Below are 22,289 nucleotides of genomic sequence, written 5' to 3'. Positions count from 1 at the left end.
ATAGCAGTAGAACCTAGACTTATATACCACTTGTCAGGACCTGCCCCAGCTGGTCCCTCAGGAAAGCAAAACTCTTGACTCTATTACAGTTAATCAAAAGAACTTTTATTGAGAGATAGTGGGTACAGAAAAATCAGGCAGAATCTGAAGGTCCTACTCAAAGCGCAAAGCAGTTCTTTTGTTTTCCCCAAACCCAGCTCCCCCGATTAGACCACGGGCAGCCAATATGATGCCACAGAGACATTGTGAGAACACTGAGGTGCTAGGTAGATAACAGGTCACTCTCAGCGCACGATGGCCTTGGAACCAGGCTGGAACCGTTTGGGAAGGAGCCTGTTTCGTCTCCAAAGACAATCCCCCTCCCTAATTCCCAAGCAGTTACAGCAAAAGTGAAAGATGCACAGAATGCCAGAAACCTCCCCCCCCCCCATGAATGGCAGGACACCTGCATGGTGGACCTGACATGCTGCCCCCTGAAAGAATGTTGGTCCTGCAGAAGGAAACATAATAAACAGGGAGAGAAAGAAAATATGAAATTAACAGAAACTTTATTCAGGTTTCTCTGGATATTGGTTATGAAAACCTTTTACAAGCCTGGGAGCCCTCAGGTGATGGTGATTCACCCACTTCTTCTCAGCTTTGGGGAAATCCTTCCACGTGATTAAATATTGGAGTTCTCCCCTCTGCCTGCGGGAATCTAAAATCTCATGAATTTCAAAGTGGTGCTCCCCCTCAACCATCAGTGGTGCAGGAGGTGGTGGAAGGCTTGGTCTAATACAGTGTTTCTCAACCTTGACAATTTTAAGACACGTGGACTTCAACTCCCAGAATTCCACAGCCAGCAATGCTGGCTGTGGAATTCTGGGAGTTGAAGTCCACATGTCTTAAAATTGTCAAGGTTGAGAAACACTGGTCTAATAGAAGAAACAACCTCAGGTTTTAACAGACTAAAATGGAACACAGGGCGGACCCTACGCAGGAATTTTGGCAATTCTAACTCGACAGTCACAGGGTTGATGATACGCTTAATGGGAAAAGGCCCCACAAACTTTTTCAATGGTTGCAGAGATTGTAGGTAACACGTGGAGAGGTAGACATGATCACCAATTATGAATGGGTTCCGTGCGTTTCTTGTCGGCTTGAACTTTGTTAGCTTCCCGGGCACCTGCAAGGGCTTTTCTCACAACAGGCCATGTATTTCACAATTGGGAGGCCCATTCTTTTAATCACACCACTGGAGGGTCGTTCAGAGGCAGTTCAGGCATAGAAATAAAGTTCTGACCAGTGGCCACCCTGAAAGAGATGAATCTGGTGCTACTACGTATAGAATTGTTGTAAGATACTTCTGCAAAAGGCAACAAGTCCAATCATCTTGTTGATAATAAAGCATCTGAGTTCACACATTCGCAACCTCCATTCTTTTTGAGGTGATGACTGGAAAAAGCCCCTGATCAGTCCCAAGCAAGTTTAGGAATGCCTGCCGAAATATAGAGCTAATTGCAACCCCCTGTCTGAAACGATGCGTTAAAGTGCCCCATGTAATCAATAAATATGATGAAAAATAACTTGGCTAGCCCCTGAGCTGATGTGGGGATCTCTGGCCCATATTCTTGCATGTAAGGTATCTGTTAGGTATCTCCATCAAACTTCACACCTGAGGGAGGGATTTTGCACCGCTTGGTTTTACTGTGTCGGCCCCCCCCCCAAAGTGTTGATCCTGAAGGGTCGCCTCTGTGCTGCTCCCACAGCCACGGCACCACTGGCTGGGGTTGCTGAAACTCCTGCTGTGGTGTCTAGTGGCAATGCTCTTCCACCATCTCCTCCTCTTGGGTTTGGCGAATCTTGTCAACAATCGTCCTGGCTTGGGATTTGTGTTCCTTGAAGGTCTGGAAAGCATCCATCATAAAGCGCATGAGGAGATCAGTGTGGTCAGCCCCCCTGCCTTCCTTCTTCTTCCTCGTCCTGGAGCTCTTCCAGCTCTGGTTGCCATCCGCATTGTCAGCTGCCTCAACTGCCCCGGGTGGTTCTCCCTTCCCAGTCATCTTTCTTGCTGACGCCAATGGATCATGTGGCCTGGATGAGTCTCCCAGGCTGGTGACCTCCTCCATCCACTCGGAGAGGTCCAACCCAACGGGAGCTCTGGTGGAGGCTTCCCACCACCACTCAGCTTCCTCTGGTCACTGCCTTCAGTTGATATCGTTTGCATGGTCCCCACATTAGGGCTAGGGGCCTCTCCAGGCTGACCAATTTTGTAGATTCTACCTAAGGTAAAGATCCACCCTAGCTGGTCCCTCAGGAAAGCAAAGCTGTTGTCTTCTAGTCCATCCTCTATACCATTTCAGACAAGAAACCCTATACCATTTCAGACAGGTGGCTGTCCAGTCTCTTCTTAAAAACCTCCAGTGATGGAGTATGCACAACTTCTGGAGGGAAGGCGTTCCACTGATGAATTGTTCTCACTGTTAGGAAGTTTCTCCTTAGTTCTAGGTTGCTTCTCTCCTTGATTAGTTTCCATCCGTTGTGTCTTGTCCTGCCTTGGAGAAAAGGTTGACTCTCTCTTCTTTGTGGCACCTCCTTAGATATCGGATCAGTGTCACCTCTGGTTCTTCTTTTCATTAATAGCAGTAGAACCTAGACTTATATACCGCTTGTAAGGACCTGCCCCAGCTGGTCCCCCAGGAAAGCAAAACTCTTGACTCTATTACAGTTAATCAAAAGAACTTTTATTGAGAGATAGTGGGTACAAAAAAATCAGGCAGAATCTGAAGGTCCTGCTCAAAGTGCAAAGCAGTTCTTTCGTTTTCCCCAAACCCAACTTCCTCAACCAGACCACCAGCAGCCAATGTGATGCTGTAGAGATGAGAACACTGAGGTGCTGGGTGGATAACAGGTCACCCTCTGGCAATTGGTCCCTGCAGTTCCTCTCTTCCCAATCTGGGCCTGTTCTGCAGTCCCTCCCTGCTCTGGAGCCGGGGATGGGGATGGGGGTTAGGCAAGCAGCATTCCTGGATGTGAAAAGCATACCACATGGTGGCATTTTGTTTTCAATGCCAGCCGTCAATTTATTTTTTAAATTAAATTAATTTGTGCGCGTTAAATTTATTTATTTATTAATTAACATCAGGTAAGACAGGTGGCCTAGCAGGCACTAAGGAAGGTAGCAGCTAGGTTGCAACCATGGCATAGCATAAATTAATTTCACCTTCAGGAGAGGAAAATTGTGCAAATGTTAGAATGAGAAATCCAGTTCCCTCCACCTCTGGCTCTTTCAGGAGCTGAAAATCCTCACCTCCTCTGAATACAAGAGAAGAGATTTCTCCATATATTTTTTAGAAAAACATTAAGCTGGAAGAACGGCAAATGTTGTATTTTATTTATTTATTAGTAAAATTTATATGCCGCCCAATCCCTAGGGACTCAGGGTGGCGTACAAAATTAAAACAAGTATAACAATTAAAAATGAATACATTCACCCAGCATGTCCCAATCGAATCCCGCTCCCCCCCCCCCCGGGGACATCAACCCCAGGCCTGCCAGAACAGGAGAGTTTTAATAGCTTTCTTGAAGGCCGGCAAGGTGGGAGTAGTTCGAATCTCGGGGGGAAGTTGATTCCACCACGTCGGAGCCACCACAGAAAAGGCCCTTCCCCGAGGGCCCGCCAGCCGACATTGTCTGGCCGACGGGACCTGAAGGAGGTCCAATCTGTGGGACCTCACCGGTCTCTGGGAACTATGCGGCAGTATGCGGTCCTGTAAGTAACCTGGTCCTAAGCCACGAAGGGCTTTAAAGGTGACAACCAACACCTTGAATTGTGTCCGGAGACCCACAGGAAGCCAGTGCAGCTCACGGAGGATAGGTGACACGTGGGTGTACTTTGGTGCACCCACAATCGCTCTCGCGGCTGCATTCTGAACCAACTGCAGCCTCCGAACGCTCTTCAAGGGTAGCCCCATGTTTTGCCTTCCTCACTTCTGTCCATCCTTCTTCTGAGGCTGACACAATTCCAGGGCTTCTCTGCCCTTTGAAAAGCAGGAGACACCCAGAGTGCCATTTCTACCAGAATCGAAGTGACTCCTGAAGCTCAGAATTACAGAGAAAAACTTGTACTTCATGTGAAGGAGAGTCTCACCTGAGCAAAGATTGAGGGCACTGGTGAAAGTTCATCCGTATCAGGAATGACCCAGAATGGAGTAGCTCAGCTTCAATACCTTTTAAGTGTGTGAACTTCAACTCCCAGAATTCCCCAGCCACAGTTGAAAGCCACTCATCTTTGAGTTCCTGGGGTTGAGAAATGCTGACCTACAACCTTGTCACGGGGTCCACTGACATCTCACCCTCCGCGTCTTTTTTGATCACTTGGCAATACTATAGACCAGTGGTTCTCAACCTGTGGGTCGGGATCCCATTTGGGGTCGAACGACCATTTCACGGGGGTCGCCAAACAACGCAGTCCGCCATTTTTCCCCCTTTTCCTTAGCTGTGCTACTCCCTTTTATTCTATTGGCTTTTGAAAGCCAATAGAATAGACTCTCTTGAATAGAGTCTAATTCTATTGGCTTTCAAAAGCCAATAGGAATTGTCCAGGCTGTCTCTGCCTTGCTGAGCCCGCCCAAAGTCCCATTCTGCAAATGGTGCTGCACCAGTTGAGTAGTCCTCGACTTACGACCAGTTGAGTAGTCCTCGACTTACGACCGGTTGGGGGTTGCGGCATTAAAAAGGTTGAGAACCACTGCTATAGACATTGATGGCCAAACTGCTGGATGATGGGAGTAGATGCCTCTCCCCCACAAAGAAAGAACAAGTGAGGTCAGCTAGTTAATTCTCAGAGAAGCATAATGCCCCTTTTGGTTAAAACAGCCATGTGGGAATAGCTATTTTGAAGAGCCATGGTGGCGCAGTGGGTAGAATGCAGCATTGCAGGCTAATTCTGCCGACCGTTAGCAGTTCGATTCTCACCAGCTCAAGGTTGATTCAGCCTTCCATCCTTCCGAAGTCAGTAAAATGAAGACCCAGATTGTTGGCAACATGCTGACTCTGTAAGCTGCTTAGAGTAAAGCACTGTGAAGTGGTATATAAGTCTAAGCCTATTGTTGTTTTGGGGACAGTTTGTGCCCATACCAAAAAAGGAAAGAAGAAGACAAAGAATGGAGAGGAGAATAAGAGTGGGGAAGGGAAGGGCGGGGGGAGAGTCAGGGATGCCCTAAACCTACCCTTGAAGCCAGAGTCTTGCCACCTCAGAGGGGAGGATCCCTTCTGTCCCCCAAAGGAGTCCAAAGCTGCAGGTCCAATTGATCTCCCAGATCAATTCCCTGATGGGGAAACAGAAAAACAGAACAAGGAACAGTGAGAAAGGGGGACAGGCTGCCTGCTGACTCCGTGTTTGCAAATTAGACTAAAGCAGACATATTCTAATGGCACTTCAAATGCCTAGCAGAGAGCCACCTGTTCTCATTTAAAATAAATTGTCATTTCCCGAAAAAGAGAGAGACTTGCCCACCAGCTCTGCTTTCCTCTGCGGCCATCAGTGTGCAGCCCACACACGGATGCAACTGCCTGTGGCTGGAACCATCGGCGATTCAAGGCCAGCTGCCTCCAGAAAGTGTGGTCCACACAAAGCCAGGACAAATACCACGAGAAAAGGCCGCTCTGCCCGGTGGGGTGGTGGTGAGGTTTTCCAAGAGGCCCCAGGAGGGCTGGAGTCTGCCAAACTGCCTCACATTCTGAGCAGAAGCCAAGGGAGCCCCCCCCCCGCCCCTAATCCAATTGGCCCCCTGCCTCCCCCTTTTCATTCTGGGCCAGTCCTGGACCAGGGAGCCAGAATCCAATTGCCAAGGCGCCCTTTGACCCAGTCAGGCACTCCTCTGCTTCCTACTAAAATGGAAAGAAATAGAATAAGATAGAATAAAAATAAATAAGCATAATAATAATGATGATAATGAAAGAAATCACTAAAAGCAAAATGATGTGTCTGCATAATTCCTGGAAGAAAGCTGTTAGCAATAGCTGTAATGACCTAATGCATATTGAGAAACGTTGTATAAAACTGAAACCTTCTATTGATTGAGAAACTAACTGAAAATTATACAATGTAGGTTCCATATACAATGTAAGATTCCATGAATACTCCCTTTGTTCCTTAGAAAGAAAGAGCTATAAAGATTGTAGTTTGGACCCTCCCCCTGGTTCAGAAATTTGTTGATTGTTAATCACTTCTGAACCTTTGCGCAAAAATAAACCTCTCTGTTTCACCCTTGGAATTCGTAAAAGTCCTTTATTTTTTTTAAAGTTCTTTTACTTTTTCCACAAGACTACAGCTGGCAGCTGTTCACAACTGGGGCCGGATGAGCCCTCGCAAGCTTCCTTCCAGCCCTGCTCCAGGTGGGGCAGGAGGTGTGTTAGAAGAGGGGGTCAGTAGGGAAGGGAAGGAATTGGGACGAGGGTTCAAGTCCTCCCTCCCTGGGGCTTCAGGCCTGCCATAGTCTCTCTGCTCAACCCACCTCACAAGATGGTTGTTGAGGAATCAGAACAGAAGGCAGCCTTCACAAAAGGTTGCACATCTGGAGCCCCTGGAGGAAAAGCAAGGTATAAGTCAACAGATGAGCTAAAACGGAGAATAACTGCATTGTTTCCTAATTAAATCAACAAAGCAGACTCCAAGAGCTCATCTAAGGGATGAGGTGGCTGCCTCAATTTATTTCTTTTTGGTATTTTAACCCATTTGGTGGCTGGAAAGGTATAGTCACTTGTGTCCTATTTGACTTCTGTGTCTTTGAAAATCCCTAGTTTTTCTGGCAGTCACCCCACGTGTAAATCCAGCTGCAGGTTTTGAATTAAAAAAAAAAGATTATTCCAATACCTGGAATGTTGGGGGCCATCTTCTTACCTCCCAGGTCCCCCCGATTTCAATCCGCAGACGAATGTGAGAAAACACATCTCTCGGACAGATGTGCAAGGTCACACCATGCGTTAGGCAGGACTCGAATGGAATGGGTATTTTGTGGTTCTCCTGTTGTGGGAACTCAGACCTGATCTGAGCAGTTTGTGTGAATGCAACCATTACCTTAAGACTGTTGGATACAGTGTGCTATATGCACATACCAATGATGTTTCCCTGTCCCAAATTAGTTGGAGGGGTGAACCCAGCCAACACATACTTAACGAAACAGAAACGAAAGGAGCAGATCCTGAACAAATGGAGGGATCTTTCTCAGAGACCCAGGAGAAGAGGTTGGTGGTCAAGGAGATCTCCCCCAACCAAGTGGACAGGGTCCAAAGAGGCAAGCCTACTGGTAGCCCAGCTGAGTTTGTACCCTACATTTAACCTGGTTATTGAACGGATCCCTTTTCTGGGTCAAAGTCTGCAAAAACAACCTCCTGGTCAAACAGCTTTCCCCATGAATGCACACAGCTGTCTTCTCCCTGACCAGATTCAGTGAATGAGAGATTGAAGAGGAGACTTCTCCACACAGAGACCCAGCCAACCTCTAGCTGTTTCTGGATAGCACTTGCAGGGGCCTCCCGGTTCTTTTTCTGAGATTGATCCCACAAAAGGAGCCGGGGGAGTTGGGAGGATGCCCACAAAGGGCTCCCACCGTCCCCCGTGGATTCATAGCCAGAGAAGCTGGGAATCTCTGCTCTGCCACCTCCCGGGCAGACAAATAGGATTTCGTGTCCCAAAGAGTGCCAGGATTTCATTCTCCATCCATTCTTGAAACGGCCGCAGAGGTTATGTTCTCCCACCCACTGCTCAGTGCACAATCCAGGACACCATCTCTGCTCCAAGTAACGGACTCCTCACTTCCTGTCGCAGCCTGTTTCCTTGGCCAAGAACTTGGACTCCCTGACGTCCAGCTAAACCTCCTGCCTGCCCAGTCCTCTTGGGGGGCTTGTTTTTCCTCCCCTTCCCCAGCTTGACTGCCAAGGCAGGGTGACTGTGCCCTCCTCCCAGCTGGGGGCCTGCTGTGCCAGTGTCGGCTGGGAGAGGGCACCAAAGCCCACCCATCCTTCCTGAAGAAGCACCAGGTGAGCCCCTGCCTTAGAGCAGCTGGTCTGCAAGGAGACTCTTAAGATGCCTTCACCAAACAAGCTTATCTTGGTTTCGGAATTTTGTTGCTGGTCTGCAAAACACCTTGAACCAAAGCAGTTGCCCAGAATCACCAAGCCACGAAAAGCATCGTCAAGTTTAAAAGCAAACCTGTGTGAGTCCACTCACCGGACCTTTCCCATGAAGCACAAGGGTGAACGTCTGCCATGATCAGGGGTAGGCAACCTTGGCTCTTTTATGACTGGTGGGCTTCAACTCCCAGAATTCCTGAGCCAGCCATGCTGAGGGGAAAGGGAAAGGTTTCCAAGCTGAGCCGTGCTGGCTCAGGAATTCTGGGAATTGAAGTCCACGAGTCATAAAAGAGCCAAGGTTGCCTACCCCTGGCCAAGACCATCTGAACTGGATTTGTAAGGATGGGAAGAAGCTTTTCTGTGACCAATCCTCTACAATGCGTAGTTCTTTTGGAAGAACCAAAGGGAGGTTTTTGCCCTTGACAACCGCTGCATTTGGAGTAACTCAGTAGTCAAACTTGAGATGTTCAGGTTTTGTTGTCATTGATGTTGACACGAATCCGTCCCCACTCTTGTGGGTGGTTTGCGGTTTGTTTCTTTGATTCTTGGGATAACAGGGAGGGAAGTTTCCTCCCCATTCACCTGTCAGAGCCCCAGTGATGGTTTCCTTGACGTGCAGAGTCTCCCGGCCTCCGCACATCAAGGGGACCCCAGATTGAGCCTGGCAGATCAAAGGGTCGCCATTCATTTTGTGGGTGTCAGAGGAGGAACATCAGTCATGAATAACCATGGCACCTCGGGCAAACCGCTGTGTGGCTATCTCAGCCACAGCTGCTCCTCCACTTTGTTGTTGTTGTTAATTGCGAAGTCGTGTCCGACCCATCGCGACCCCATAGACCAGTGGTTCTCAACCTGTGGGTCGGGACCCCATTTGGGGTCGAACGACCATTTCACGGGGGTCGCCAAACAAGGCTGTCCGCCATTTTTCCCCCTTTTCTTTGGCCACGCCCCTGGCACCCGGTGATGTATAAGTGGTTGGGGGGTCACCACAACATGGGGAACTGTATTTATGGGGTCGCGGCATTAGAAAGGTTGAGAACCACTGCCATGGACAATGCTCCTCCACTGCAGGCCTCCAACCTGCCGTCAGCAGCTGGAGGCTTCGCAGGGCAACCGGCCCTGGCGCTGGGCCTTTTCCCAGGCAGGAGACCCCCCCCCCTTTGACTCTCCGAAGGCCAGCTTGTGGAGGGGCAAGAGGGGCTGCCCAGGGGCCACAGGCACAAAGGCACCGAGAGCAGAGTCCGGACCGAGCGCTTCGGCTTCTGGCGGGGCCTATCGCGGCCGGGCCCGGAGTTGGCTCCAGGAGAAGCGGGGGGGGGCGCCGTCGGGCAGAGCGGCGCTCGGAGAGGGCCGGGGCCAGGCCTGAGGCGGCCGACGGGGGTCCTTGCAGGCCGGGGCTGGGGCTCTCGGGCTGGCGCCGGCCCCTCCCCGCCTGGGCCGCCAGAGGGCAGCAAGGAGGCGGCGGCGGCGGCGGCGGCGGGGGCTCCGCCAGGCCTGACATCAGCAGCCGCGCATCTGGCTGGCCACCCCGGCTGGGCTCCGCCTCTCAGTCCCGCGCGCGCTGCCGGCGGGTCGGCGGAGAGTCGGCGCGGAGCCGCCGGCTGCCAGATCGCCCGTTCGGCTCGGCGCAGACGTTGCCGGCCGCGGGAGCTGCAGGGCGGCGGCGGCGGGGAGGCGAGCGGGCAGCGCTCAGGCGGCCATGCAGCGGCCACGGCGGGGCGGCGCTCCGGCCGACCGGCGGGGCGCAGCGTCTGGCCCCGCGGGGCGCAGGCAGCCCGGCTGGGAATGAAGGCGGCGGCGGCGGCGGCGGGCGGAGCGCCCCAGCGGCGGCGGGTGCGAGGAAGGGGCGGGCGCGCCCTGCCGGGACCATGTCGGTGCCGCTGCTGAAGATCGGCGTGGTGCTGAGCACGATGGCCATGATCACCAACTGGATGTCGCAGACGCTGCCCTCGCTCGTGGGGCTCAACACCACCAAGCTGAGCGCCGCCTCGGCGGGCACCTTGGACCGCAGCACCGGCGTGAGTCACGCGCCGTCGCGGCCGGCCCGCCGCAGCCATCCGGCAGGGGCCGCCCGGCGCAGCCGCAGCCCCCAGGACGGGCGAGGGCGGCACCGGGGGGACGCCGGGGATGGGGACGCGGGGAGGAAAGCGGGGCCGGGCCACCCGCCCGCCCGCCAAGTTTGAGTGCAGCCGGGCGGCCCGACGGGTCGCGTCCCCGAAGCCCCGGCCGCCTATTCTGCCGGCCCCCCTCCGGATTGAGCGGTGAGCTCTCTCCAAGCGGGGGAAACGGGTCGTGGGAAAAAAGCTCCGCAGGAGCTGATGGAGAAAAGTCTGGGGCGCCCCCCATGCGCCCCCGGAAAGGACGAGGGGGCAGGAGGAGGAGACGCCCCCGTGGCCGCTTCGGCCTCCAAGGAGAGGCCCGCGGGCGGGAAAGGAAGCCCAGGTGAACCTAAGGGGGGGGGCAGAGACGAGGAGGGGGGGTGAGGTGTAGATGGGCGGTGTGTGTGTGTGTGTGTGTGTGTGCAAATCGGTCTCTGGGATATATGTGTGTGTGTATGTGCGCGTGTGTGTGTCTGCCCATCCTGAGGCCAGTTTTGCAAAGAGTATGAATCAAAGCCCCCCCCCCCCCATCAAAGACTTTACTGTGCATTAAACCAAAAAATGGGGAGGGGGCTCACCGCACAAAAAACGGAAGGGATTTTTCACAGAAGATGTCGGATAAATCTAGAGAGTCCGAGGGGGGGGGGACACAGCCCCCTTCTTTTCTTCCAGGTTTCTGCCCAGTCCCGTCCACCCAGGGCAAGGTCCGTCCGTGGTTTCCATCACTGGCTTAAGTGGGTCTTGCTCATCTAATTCCTCCAGGGGCTCTTTAGAGGATTTCAGAGGAAGAGGGGGCTGGTTTGGGTGGAGGTGTCTTTCCCCTCTTCAGCTACAAATTATGGGGTTGAGATTCAGGCGGGCTTCCCTCCTTACAAATGTCTACTGGCTGATTTAGAATATATATATATATATATATATATATATATATATATATATATATATATTAGGTCTTTGGTTGTTCGGGTTTTCTCCCGCGTAAAATTGGAAGTGTCTTGGCAACGTTTCGACGAAGTCACATTCATCATCTTCAACCACACATTGCTGCTCAAAGCAAGAAGCTAAAAACACCAGCCTGAAGATGACGAATGTGACTTCGTCGAAACGTTGCCAAGACACTTCCAATTTTACGCGGGAGAAAACCCGAACAACCAAAGACCTATATACAAATACCCGCGAAAACCTCAGAAAAAAATATATATATATATATATATATATATATATATATATATATATATATATATATATATATATATATATAACAGTTTACATTCAAGGCTTCGCTTTGCCTCACCCCCCCCACCCCCACGCACACTCTCCTGCCCAAGGAAGAAGACCAAAGTCAGTTTGACCAGATAAGCTGTTGGCATCTTTAGGCAAGTGGGAAAGAGAGAGGCTTTGGGTGGACATAAAGAATGAGGGGGTGCCAAAGGAGGACCCCACTGAGCACTGAGGGCGTCTGCAGAAGTTGGTTTTGAAGACTTTGGCCTCCTGGGCTGGGCTGTGTCCCTGGAGCTGAGGGCAACGGCAGGTGAGCCCGGCCAGGAGATCAGGAGGGGTGTGGTTGCCTGTGGCTGAATCCTCTCCCCTTCTTCTTGCCTTCACCGATGACCCCTGACCAGTCCTATGCCTTGGAGCCACGCTCATCAACGGAAGGCCCTGGCTTTCTGGACTATTTGGATGTTAGACTCTTGAGGTCCTGCAAGGACATGAAAGAAAGCGCTGACCGATTGCTTCCTTGCTGAATCCTGAGCATAGATGTGGCTGTAGCTCTGCACTCTTTGATGGCGGAAGCTCTCCACCCCCCAATTGTGTGTGTGAGACTCCTGGCAACTGACGGGACTAGTCCCTGCCATTTTCTTGGAAAGGTTTTCTGGAAGTGGTTTGCCATTGCCTGCTTCCTAGGGTTGAGACGGTGACTGGCACAAGGTCAGCTTGGTGGGACAAGGAACTCACCAGCTCCTGGTCTCTAGCCTGGGGCCTTCACCACCACACCAAACTGGCTATCAAGGAATTGGTGGGACTTAAAAGAGGTTGGGCGATTGCCTCTTCTCTTCTCTTCTCTTCTCTTCTCTTCTCTTCTCTTCTCTTCTCTTCCCTTCCCTTCCCTTCCCTTCCCTTCCCTTCCTTCTGCAAATTCAGCATAAAACTGGACTAAGAAGGAGATATTCCTACATATCTAGTTCCTGGACCTTCTCTTCTCTTCTCTTCTCTTCCCTTCCCTTCCCTTCCCTTCCCTTCCCACTTTCCTTGAATGCTGTTTATGATCCAAAGTGGATTGGGTGTCTGTGTGTGGTGTGAATGGTCCCCCTTGGAAGGCCTGCCAGTTCCTCTGTGTGTAACACTGTTCCAAGAGGACCCCCGTGGGCAGCAGGGGCACAGGTAGACTTGGCAAGGTGGGTGCCCAGCAGCATGCCAAGAGCTGGCAGGTGGCTTTCCCTGCCCCAAAGGCCTTGCAAAGCAAACGGCTATGGGAAGGGAAGCCATTCGGCCCTTTATTCGGCTGAACCATGAGGTGGCCTGCGTGGCTCCTTCCCAAATGAAGAAGAGGGAGATCCGCACGCCCCATTCCTCTCCCGCAGCGTCGATAGCAGGAAATAGTTGTTTTACGTAACAGCTCAAGGGGGGAAAGTTCTGAGGTACTCATTGATTGCTGCGGAGTAAAGAGCCCTCTGCAAAGGGGACGCTTCACCTTGTTCCTCATTTTGCCCAAACCTGTGAGCCCCAGGTTTGCCCCAGCTGCTACTGAGCGGCCCCCCTCCCAGCAATTAGATCGGGGGGGGGGGAGAAATGTGGGAAGCTGCTGCTTGTGCATTGGACATTTGGAGGCACAGATGGAGGTCTGCAGCCCCCACATAAACACTGTGTGGGTGTTTTTCATAATTGGCTGAGTGTTTGAAAGAAAAAGCATGCTCCTATCATGTGCTCCGACAGCAGCAGCGTCTGTCCCTAAAAATCTCACGACTGCATCTATTTGGGAGTTTCATAGAACCATAGCATGGGAGGACATTATCCAGTCCACCCACTGCCTCCCAGGTCTTCCTGAGAAGTGGTGCCCCTCCAGCAGAGAGAAGCCCCCACCCCCATCTTGAATCCTCCTCCTACCACTGGCCTTTGTTCTTCCTTACCGGCTGCCCTTAGTGAAATGCTTCCCCAAGCGGGATTTTTTTTGCCCAACATTCCAACTTATCAAGATCCTTCTGAATCCTCCCAGGTAGCTGTATCCCTTGCTGAACTTGACTATCATGTTTCCTGAGCATTTTCCCAAGTCATGTATAAATATAAATGTACCGAAGGGCCCTCCGTTCCCCCTCCGCCCTTCCTCTCTCCCTGGATACCTCTGACACTCAGCTGGGTACAACTGTGCAGCCAGCTCTGCCCATCTGATGATCCCAGCCCCCTGGCCCACATTTTGCCCTCTCCTCGGACCCTCCGGGCCACTTCGTCACTTGCATTGCTGAAGACAAGGCACCCTCCGTCGGTCAGTGGAGGTCAGCCTTTCAAAAAAGGAGATCAGGTGGAGCTTGGAAAGTTTTGTTCCTAAGGAATCCACGTTGCCTCTTACCAAGCAGCGCATTCTTTTCCAAGTGCTTGGGGGGAAAAACCCCTATTTAATAATCTTTTCCAAAATTTTGCCTGATGTTGGTTGCAATGCTGGCTGGTTAGTGATTGCCCAGGTTCTCTTTTCCACCATTTTGAAGATGAGACCAAAATTGACCATCCTCCACTCTCTGGCACTATTCTGACCCTCCATGATTTCTCGGAGATGACCATGTCCCTCTGACAACCCTTTCAAGATTCATTGAGCCGAGGTGGCGCAGCAGTGAGAGTGCAGTCCTGCAGGCCACTTTAGCTGACTGTGTTCAGCAGGTCAGCGGTTCAAATCTCACCGGCTCAAAGTTGACTCAGCCCTTCCATCCTTCTGGGGTAGGTAAAATGAGGACCCAGATTGTTGGGGGCAATGTAAATATATATATATATACATTGCTTACTGGTGTACGCCGCTTAGAGAGTCCTTGCACTTAAAGCGGTATATAAGTCTCATAAATAAATAAATAAATAAATTGGTCTCATCCTGAAGACTTAAACTTCCTGGTGCCAGCCAGTCTCCCCAACCACCCCGTTGCTTCTCTCCACTTGCCCTTCCCTCCTTTTGTCAGTTCTGCTTAGATCCTTCTGGACAAGGGTCCCCTCCGGAGAAGAGATGGAGGATCTCCGCCACCACTTTCCCATTCTCCATCCCCATCCTGGCCCACCTGGCTCGGTCTGTTCCAGTCTGCCCAGCAGCAGAAGGAGCAGGGCGTTTTCTGAGCTGGAGCAGATCAAAACAGCAGCCACAGCATTGGCAGCCTTTTGGCCAGACCGAGGCCTTGGATGGGACCCAGTACGGTCAGTGTTCAGTTCAGATACTGCTTTGCGTTTGGAAACTTAGCGAGTTCAGAATAGGTTAAACCACATCACGGAGTTAGCCGGCTTTATCCTCACCAGCGGCCTGGTGAGGCAGGTGGCCGAAAGGATAGTGGCAAGCAAATAGGTCCCTTGGCCGGGTCAAAAGACCTTCCTCCCAATCCAGTCGGAGTGGCTGAACAAGGTCGGGGCAGAAGGCAAAATTTACTGCCTTCTGCTGGGGAGCCAGAGAGCCAATTAAGCAGATACGCCAATTGGGTTGATTTATTGCCCTCTTAGCTCTGCCACCGAGCAGGACGTTATCAGCAGAAGGGGGGGAGGTCTCTGAGTTCTTGCTGAGCAAGAAAGAGCTGTGGGGTTGTCAGCAGGCGCTCGTCAGCCCATTCCTCTTGCAGCAATGTGTTTCTGACCCAGCCAGGATTGACACATGGATTGGACCCAGTTGGGACCATGTCCTTCCTTCCCTCCCTCCCTCCCTCCCTCCCTCCCTCCCTCTTCCTCCCTCCCTTCCTCCCTTCCTTCCTTTCTTTCTTTCTTTCTTTGTCTTCCTTCCTTCCCTCCCTCCCTCCCTCTTTTTCCTTCCTTCCTTCCTTCCTTCTTTCCTTCCTTCCTTTCTTTCTCTTCCTTCCTTCCTTCCTTCCTTTCTTTCTTTCTTTCTTTGTCTTCCTTCCCTCCCTCCCTCTTCCTTCCTTCCTTCCTTCCTTCCTTCCTTCCTTCCTTCCTTCCTTTCTTTCTTTGTCTTCCTTCCTTCTCTCCCTCCCTCCCTCTTCCTTTCTTTCTTTCTTTCTTTCTTTCTTTCTTTCTTTGTCTTCCTTCCTTCCCACCCTCCCTCTTCCTTCCTTCCTTCCTTCCTTCCTTCCTTCCTTCCTTCCTTCCTTCCTTTCTTTCTTTCTTTCTTTCTCTTCCTTCCCTCCCTCCCTCCCTCTTTTTCCTTCCTTCCTTCCTTCCTTCCTTCCTTCCTTCCTTCCTTCCTTCCTTTCTTTCTCTTCCTTCCTTACCTCCCTCCCTCTTTTTCCTTCCTTCCTTTCTTTCTTCCTTTCTTTCTTTCTTTCTTTCTTTCTTTCTTTCTTTCTTTCTTTCTTTCTTTCTTTCTTTCTTTGATTTTTAAAAATCCTCTAATGGAAGAAACTGAAGCAGCATGGATTCTTGGACATCACCAAGATGGCTTCTCCTGGAACCAGTTCTCCTTTTGATAACACTTTGTCTGAGGAAGACCCCTGGAAATGGTGGGAACCCCTCACTATCTGTGTCCTCTGGGGGCTTCGGAAGACATTGCCTGACCCGGGTAGACGTCTCCCAAGGGCTGCGGTTGGAGACCTCACCCCTGAAACCTCTCAGCATGTCAGCCAAAGGAAATTTTTTCTTTTGTGCTTCTCTTCCTCCTCCTCCTCTTCCTCCTCCTCCTCTTCCTGGGAACAGACTAGCGATAAAGAGGCTTTTAAGGCAGTTAATTATTTATGTGGCTAGCAAAAATAGACCCTGCAGCCATTCTTCAGAACACAAAGTGCTTGGAAAATCTGAGCAGCCTCTAAGCCAGTGTTTCTCAACCTTGACCATTTTAAGGCATGTGGACTTCAACTCCCAGAATTCCACAGCCAGCATTGCTGGCTGTGGAATTCTGGGAGTTGAAGTCCACATGCCTTAAAATGGTCAAGGTTGAGAAACACTGCAGTCTAAGCTGTTTTATGGCCATGTTAGAGAGGGGGGGTCGGCATTGCCTGATTCTCTGAAGGGGGTCTTCAAAGGACAGAGGCCTCCTGCCTCCACGGCTGAGTAGAATCTCGTATTGACTTCTCTCCACCGGTTAGCCAGGAGCTGGGTCAGCTTTGCCCTTGTCGGGTTCTGCTGGCCAGCAAGGTCTGTTTGTGGGGAGGAGCAGGGCTGAGCCATCTTCCTTGCTGCCGTTGTAGGAAATCAACTTGTCTCAGACAAGCAAGGGTGAATTCACACGGTGGCTGCAATGGGCTTTGCTCCTTGCAAAGAGAGAGTTTATATTCTACAGCCCCTTGGGGATTGTAGGGGACCAGGTGAGCAATACCCCTGCTTCCCTCTCCAGCATATCTTCCACACAGGCAGGAGGGAGAGAATAAAGTGGGTTAAGCCTTCCAAGGGGAGCACAGAGGCAGGAGCCCTTTTGCTTTCAGAGTTGCCGCTAGGATGTCGCTTGCAAGTCCTCCCATGTCTTTGTCACGTATGGAGACCTGGGACTGTGAACTCAGACATGTCGGGAGACGCCGAGAAGAGAACCCCAAGCAGTAGGTAAACGGCACTTCCAACTGGCAGTTCTGTGGCCACCACAGCGCTTGGTTGCCCAAATGGCTCTTTGTGATGTGACTTGCAAGGCTTTATGGTGCGGGAAAGGAAGCAAGACTGGCTGTCCCGGGGCCAGACGAGGCTTCCCACCAAGGGATGGGCTCTTCTGCTCCAAGGGAGCTGCTTGGGTCCCAGCTGCTCCTTCCTTTCCCTTCCCTTCCCTTCCCTTGCACTGAGCCAGAGCAAAGCCTGTGGGGGGAGCTCAGCCTGAACGAATGGTGCAGTGGAGCTGAGACTCTGAATTGTAAATTGGGACAGCCTTGATTTTCGAGCAGATTCACTCAGGTGCCCTAATTGCAGCATGCTACCTTGGCCTGCCTTGCAGGGTGGGTTTTCCCGAGATGTATGTAAAATGAGAGTATTACTGATTATTGATTACATGAAGCACTTCGTTAAAACTGCTAGCAGTTTGTTTCGGAATGCCGTCTTCCTTCTGCTTCCCTTGCCCCTCTCCGTTTGCTAAGCGTTCTAGTTCTTTGCCCCCTGAGACCAGCCTTATGGGCCCTCTCTCGTGTGTCAAACCAGGTGTTGCCCACCAATCCTGAGGAAGGCTGGCAGGTGTACAGTTCTGCTCAGGACAGTGAAGGACGATGCATATGCACAGTGGTGGCGCCTCAGCAGACGATGTGCTCGCGGGATGCCAGGACAAAGCAGCTACGACAGCTGTTGGAAAAGGTAAATAAATGGGTCTGGTGGCTCCGGAGGGCAGGTATAGCTGCGCCTTCGACTTGTAGAAATGCAAACTGCAATTGCCAAGCTGAGTTGCAAAATGAATATGAATCAGGTGAGGTTCGTCTAGAGAAGGGGGGCGGGGGGGGGCGTTTAAACTGTCATAACAGCATTTGAACTCATGCCCAGAGTTGAGGGCGTGAAATAAAGTGCTAGAAGTTTTAATGTATCTCAGGATTCTGATGATCAATGATGACTTCAGTTGATTTACCGGTAGAGTAAATTTAAGGTGTCAAACGTTTAAATCAAATTTTTTCATTGCTACTAAATTTAGTGGACTTATTTGCTAGGCTGCAGAATTTGAGACAGACCGCTTGTGGGGAGTCAGGGGGGGCTGAAGAGTGTACATTTTATGGGCAACCTCTTCTTTATAACAGAGTATTATTCAAAGGCCTCTGTGTTATATCTCCTTTCGCCACTTAAATTTTAGTTACAACATTTTAGGAAAATAATATTTTGAATTTTTTCCTTCCATATTTGGAATTTGACTCTTTTAGAGAAAAATCAGTGCCTCTTGTTTGGGCTTGGAGCTGCCAGCTACCCATGCAATTGTGTGTCTCACATGGACAGCTATTGTTGTTTCCAAATTTGCAATTGGGAACCCAGTGATGAAGTGTGCTAACTTTAAAATTCCTGAATAGTCAGGGAATAATAGTAAAGGTAAAGATTTACCTTTCTTTTTTATACATGAGGGCCCACAAAAAGGGTATATTGGTTGGTTTCAATTAATCTGTGTCCCTCGTTATCGTGATGAGAACCGGGGAAAATATATTTGATGTTCAAGAGACTTGAATCTATATTGGCTAATTAAAACTGAAAAGATCAAAGCCAGTCTATTGTCCTAAATAAATCTTCTAAGAGAGGAAAGTATTAAACCTTCAATTGACCCAAACCACTTTGCTCTTCATTAATTTAATGCTTGAACTTGTTCAAAGCACCAGCTTCCAAAAAAAAAGACACGTGAGCAGCAACATTAAAATGCAAGGCTACGCTCTTTGTTTTACTCAACTGACTTGAAAAGGATGGGTTTGATATCACCAAACCGTAACAGAAAAGGATGATTTGTGGATTCCTGAGTATATTTTTTATATCCATGTGATCTGTTTTTAATAGCCTCCAGTCCACAGAGATCAGAAGGATAATATTCGAGATCAAGGAATTCAGTGTTTAATTGCTTCCATTGCGCAGAGTTTTATGAAATATCATCTCTCCACCTCCATTCCCCAAATTAATTAGATTCTGGCAACTGAACATATCATTATCCTTGGCATTTGGGATATGATCTGCCAGGTTTTGATGAATATGGTGATAGACTTCTCCCCACCCCCAATCATAACGCGTAAAGCAATTTAACACCTTAGATGTTTTCCAGTAGCAAAGCTTCAAATCTTGGTTGCTGGACCGTGAACTGTTCAAGGCGGTTCTACTCAATCTTGGACACTTGAAGATGGGTAGATCTCAACTCTCAAAACTCCCTGGCAAGCATTCCATACATCTTCAAGGGGCCAAAGTTGAGAAATCCTGGTTTAAAGGGGGTGCCATTCCTTGTGCTGGACATGATAGCGTCTTTCTTCTGTTGCCAATATTCTGTAAGCGGAATGGATATCACAGCTCTGTTTTCTTGATGTGTTTTGTAGCTGTGGCTAAACCAGGCCTTTCTCAGCCTTTCTAAACCTTCCTGAACAGAGTGCAAGAAGGATCTGCACTGATACATCAGAGTTATAAATTGCCTTGTTCTTTGTTCAGAAAGTTACTGAAGTTCCAGGGATTGATAATCAGGGCAGCTCTTCCTTACTGCATTCTTTGACACGGTGAGTTTGACATGGACCAGTGAAATGCTGTGGACATAGTATACTTAGACTACTGTAAGGCATTTGACAGAGTAGACCACAGCCTGCTTCTTGGTAAGATGGAAAAATGTAGGATAGGCAACATCACCACCAGAAGGATTCTTTTTTTTTTTTTTTTTTTTTTTATTGAAATTTTTCAAAAGTTTTACAAATAAAAATCCACCCCCCCCTCCCCAACCACCCCACCCCCCCCCCCGACTTCCCAGAACTGAATATAGGATTATTTAACAAATATTTTAAAAATAACATTTGCAATTTATAAAATAATTAATAATAATAATAAAAATCACAGTAATAATATATATAAAATAATATACATAACATAAACTTTAAAATGAATAATATATACTAAAAAAGAAAAAAAAAAAATAAAAAGAGAAGAGAGAGAGAGAAAGAAGAAAGAAGAAAGTAGACGAAAAATAAAGCATATATATATATAAAAAAAAAAAAAATTATATGAATAATAATACATTAAAAATGTATATATATAAAAAAGAAAAAGAAGAAAGAAAGAAAGAAAAAACAATCATTACAAATTATAAAAAGGCTAAATAATATTTTTCCATATCCAAATTATGTTGTATAAAATTTATCCATTTTTCCCATACCGCAAAAAATTTTTCTTGAGATTGCTCCTTTAAGAAAGCCGAAATCTTTGCCATTTCTGCCAAATACGAAACTTTATGAAACCATTCTTGTAAAGTAGGCAAAGATTCCTTCTTCCAATATTGTCCTATTAACAACCTAGCGGCTGTAATCAAATTTAACATCAATATAACCTCCTTAGCATCACAGTCAATAACAATACCTAGTAAAAATAATTGCGGAGTAAATTTTACCCTTCTTTTAAAAATTCTTTGAATATTCCACCATATCTTAATCCAAAAAGCTTTTATATGCTTACACGTCCACCAAATATGGTAATAGGTAGCATCCAAATATCCACATCTCCAGCATTTCGGCTGTAGATTAGGGTACATAATGGACATTTTCTTTGGGTCAAGGTGCCATCTATAAAACATCTTATAAAAATTCTCTCTTAAATTTTGCGCTTGTGTGAATTTAACATTTCTTATCCAAATAAGTTCCCAAGTATCCATTGAAATCGTTTCACCAATATTCTGTGCCCATTTAATCATACAATCTTTAACTAGTTCAAGTTCTGAATCTAATTCCACTAAAACCCCATAAACTCTCTTAATATGGGTTGGCCTTTGATCTCTTACTTGTTTTAAAAAAATTCCATCTTCTCTAAGCCAGCCCATTTTACAATCCATCTTCCATCTATCCACTATTTGTCTATATTGGAACCATGAATAAGTTAAGTTTTCATGTGTTAATTCTTCCAAAGATTTTAACTGCCAGTCTTGGCCATCCCATCTTAATAACTGTACGTAAGAGACCTTGTCCATATTTACCCCTTTCCTTATACCTTCTATGGCATGCCGAGGTATAGCCCATAATGGTATTTTGAAGTCACTTTTATAATACTTTCTCCACACTCTTAGCAAAGAGTTTCTTATAATATGAGACTTAAAAACCCAATCCACTTTTTTATTAAATATTAAATAGGCATGCCATCCAAAAAATAGGTCCCAGCCTTCCAAATGAAGTATTTCTGTATTTGTTAAATTCACCCAATCGCTAATCAATGTCAATACTACAGCATCATAATACAATTTCATATTTGGTACCTTGAGTCCACCTCTCTCACGAAAATCTTGCATTATTTTAAGTTTCACCCTTGGTTTTTTCCCTGCCCAAACAAATTTATTAATACCTTTTTGCCATTCATCTAAATTACGTTCGTTCTTTAAGATAGGTAACATTTGGAACAAAAAAATAAACTTTGGCAGGACATTCATTTTAATAACTGCAATTCTGCCCATAAGGGATAACTGTAAATTATTCCAGTTTTTTAAATCCTTCTGTACCTCCATCCACAGCTTTTCATAATTATTTTTATACAATTTTACATTAGAAGCAGATAATGTAACCCCCAAATATTTTACCTTATCAACAATTTCAAAGTCTGTTAAGTTAACTAGAGCCTGTTTATCACCATTAGTCATGTTTTTAGCTAATATTTTGGTCTTATTATTATTAATTTTAAAGCCAGAAACACGTCCATATTGTTGAATCAATTGTAATAATTTCACCACCGAAGAAACAGGTTGAGACAAAGTAACAACCAAGTCATCTGCAAAGGCTCTTAATTTATATTCTTTTTTATTAATTTCTATTCCTTTTATTTCTTGAGACTCCCGAATTTTAATCAACAAAATTTCCAGTGTTAAAACAAACAATAACGGAGACAACGGGCATCCCTGTCTTGTTCCTTTTTCTATTACAAAAGCCTCTGACAAACCCCCATTTACAATAATTTGAGCAGTCTGTTTTTGATATATATTGGATAATACTTGTAATATATTTTGTCCAAAATTCATCTCCTTGATTAAACACAGCATAAACTGCCAATTCACTTGATCAAAGGCTTTTTCAGCATCCAAAAATATCAAGCCTGCAGAGACTTGGTTATTCTTTTCTAAATACTCTAATAAATTAATAATTTGTCTAACGTTATTCTTCATATACCTTCCAGTTATAAAACCCGATTGATCCCTATGTATAAACTGCTGCAAGATCCCCATAAGCCTGTTAGCTAAAATTTTTGCAAAAATTTTATAATCCACATTTAAAAGAGATATAGGCCTATAATTTTTAGGCAAAGTAAGATCTTGACTATCTTTTGGAATCAATGATATAAATGCATTACGCC

General features: G+C 47.9%; 1 protein-coding gene across 2 annotated transcripts in view; it reads left to right on the top strand.

Moving 5' to 3' along the window:
* Positions 1 to 22,289, top strand: part of OLFM1 (olfactomedin 1) — a 60,392-nt gene that overhangs the window by 16,188 nt on the left and 21,915 nt on the right. Inside the window, exons 1-2 of one of the 2 annotated variants that reach the window (XM_039364238.1) lie at positions 9,490 to 10,133; positions 17,457 to 17,606. In XM_039364238.1, the coding sequence (XP_039220172.1) occupies positions 9,984 to 10,133; positions 17,457 to 17,606 (300 nt within the window). In that variant the 5' untranslated portion in view covers positions 9,490 to 9,983. Of the gene's footprint in view, positions 1 to 9,489; positions 10,134 to 17,456; positions 17,607 to 22,289 lie in introns of those variants that run through there. The other variant, XM_039364239.1, reaches the window with a different exon arrangement.

Source organism: Crotalus tigris, unplaced genomic scaffold, assembly GCF_016545835.1.
Source record: "Crotalus tigris isolate CLP2741 ecotype Arizona unplaced genomic scaffold, ASM1654583v1 scf7180000019692.1526454, whole genome shotgun sequence".
In the NCBI taxonomy this organism is placed as follows: Eukaryota; Metazoa; Chordata; class Lepidosauria; order Squamata; family Viperidae; genus Crotalus; species Crotalus tigris.
Note: the sequence above shows the minus strand (reverse complement) of the source record. Positions and strands in the feature narration are given on the sequence as shown.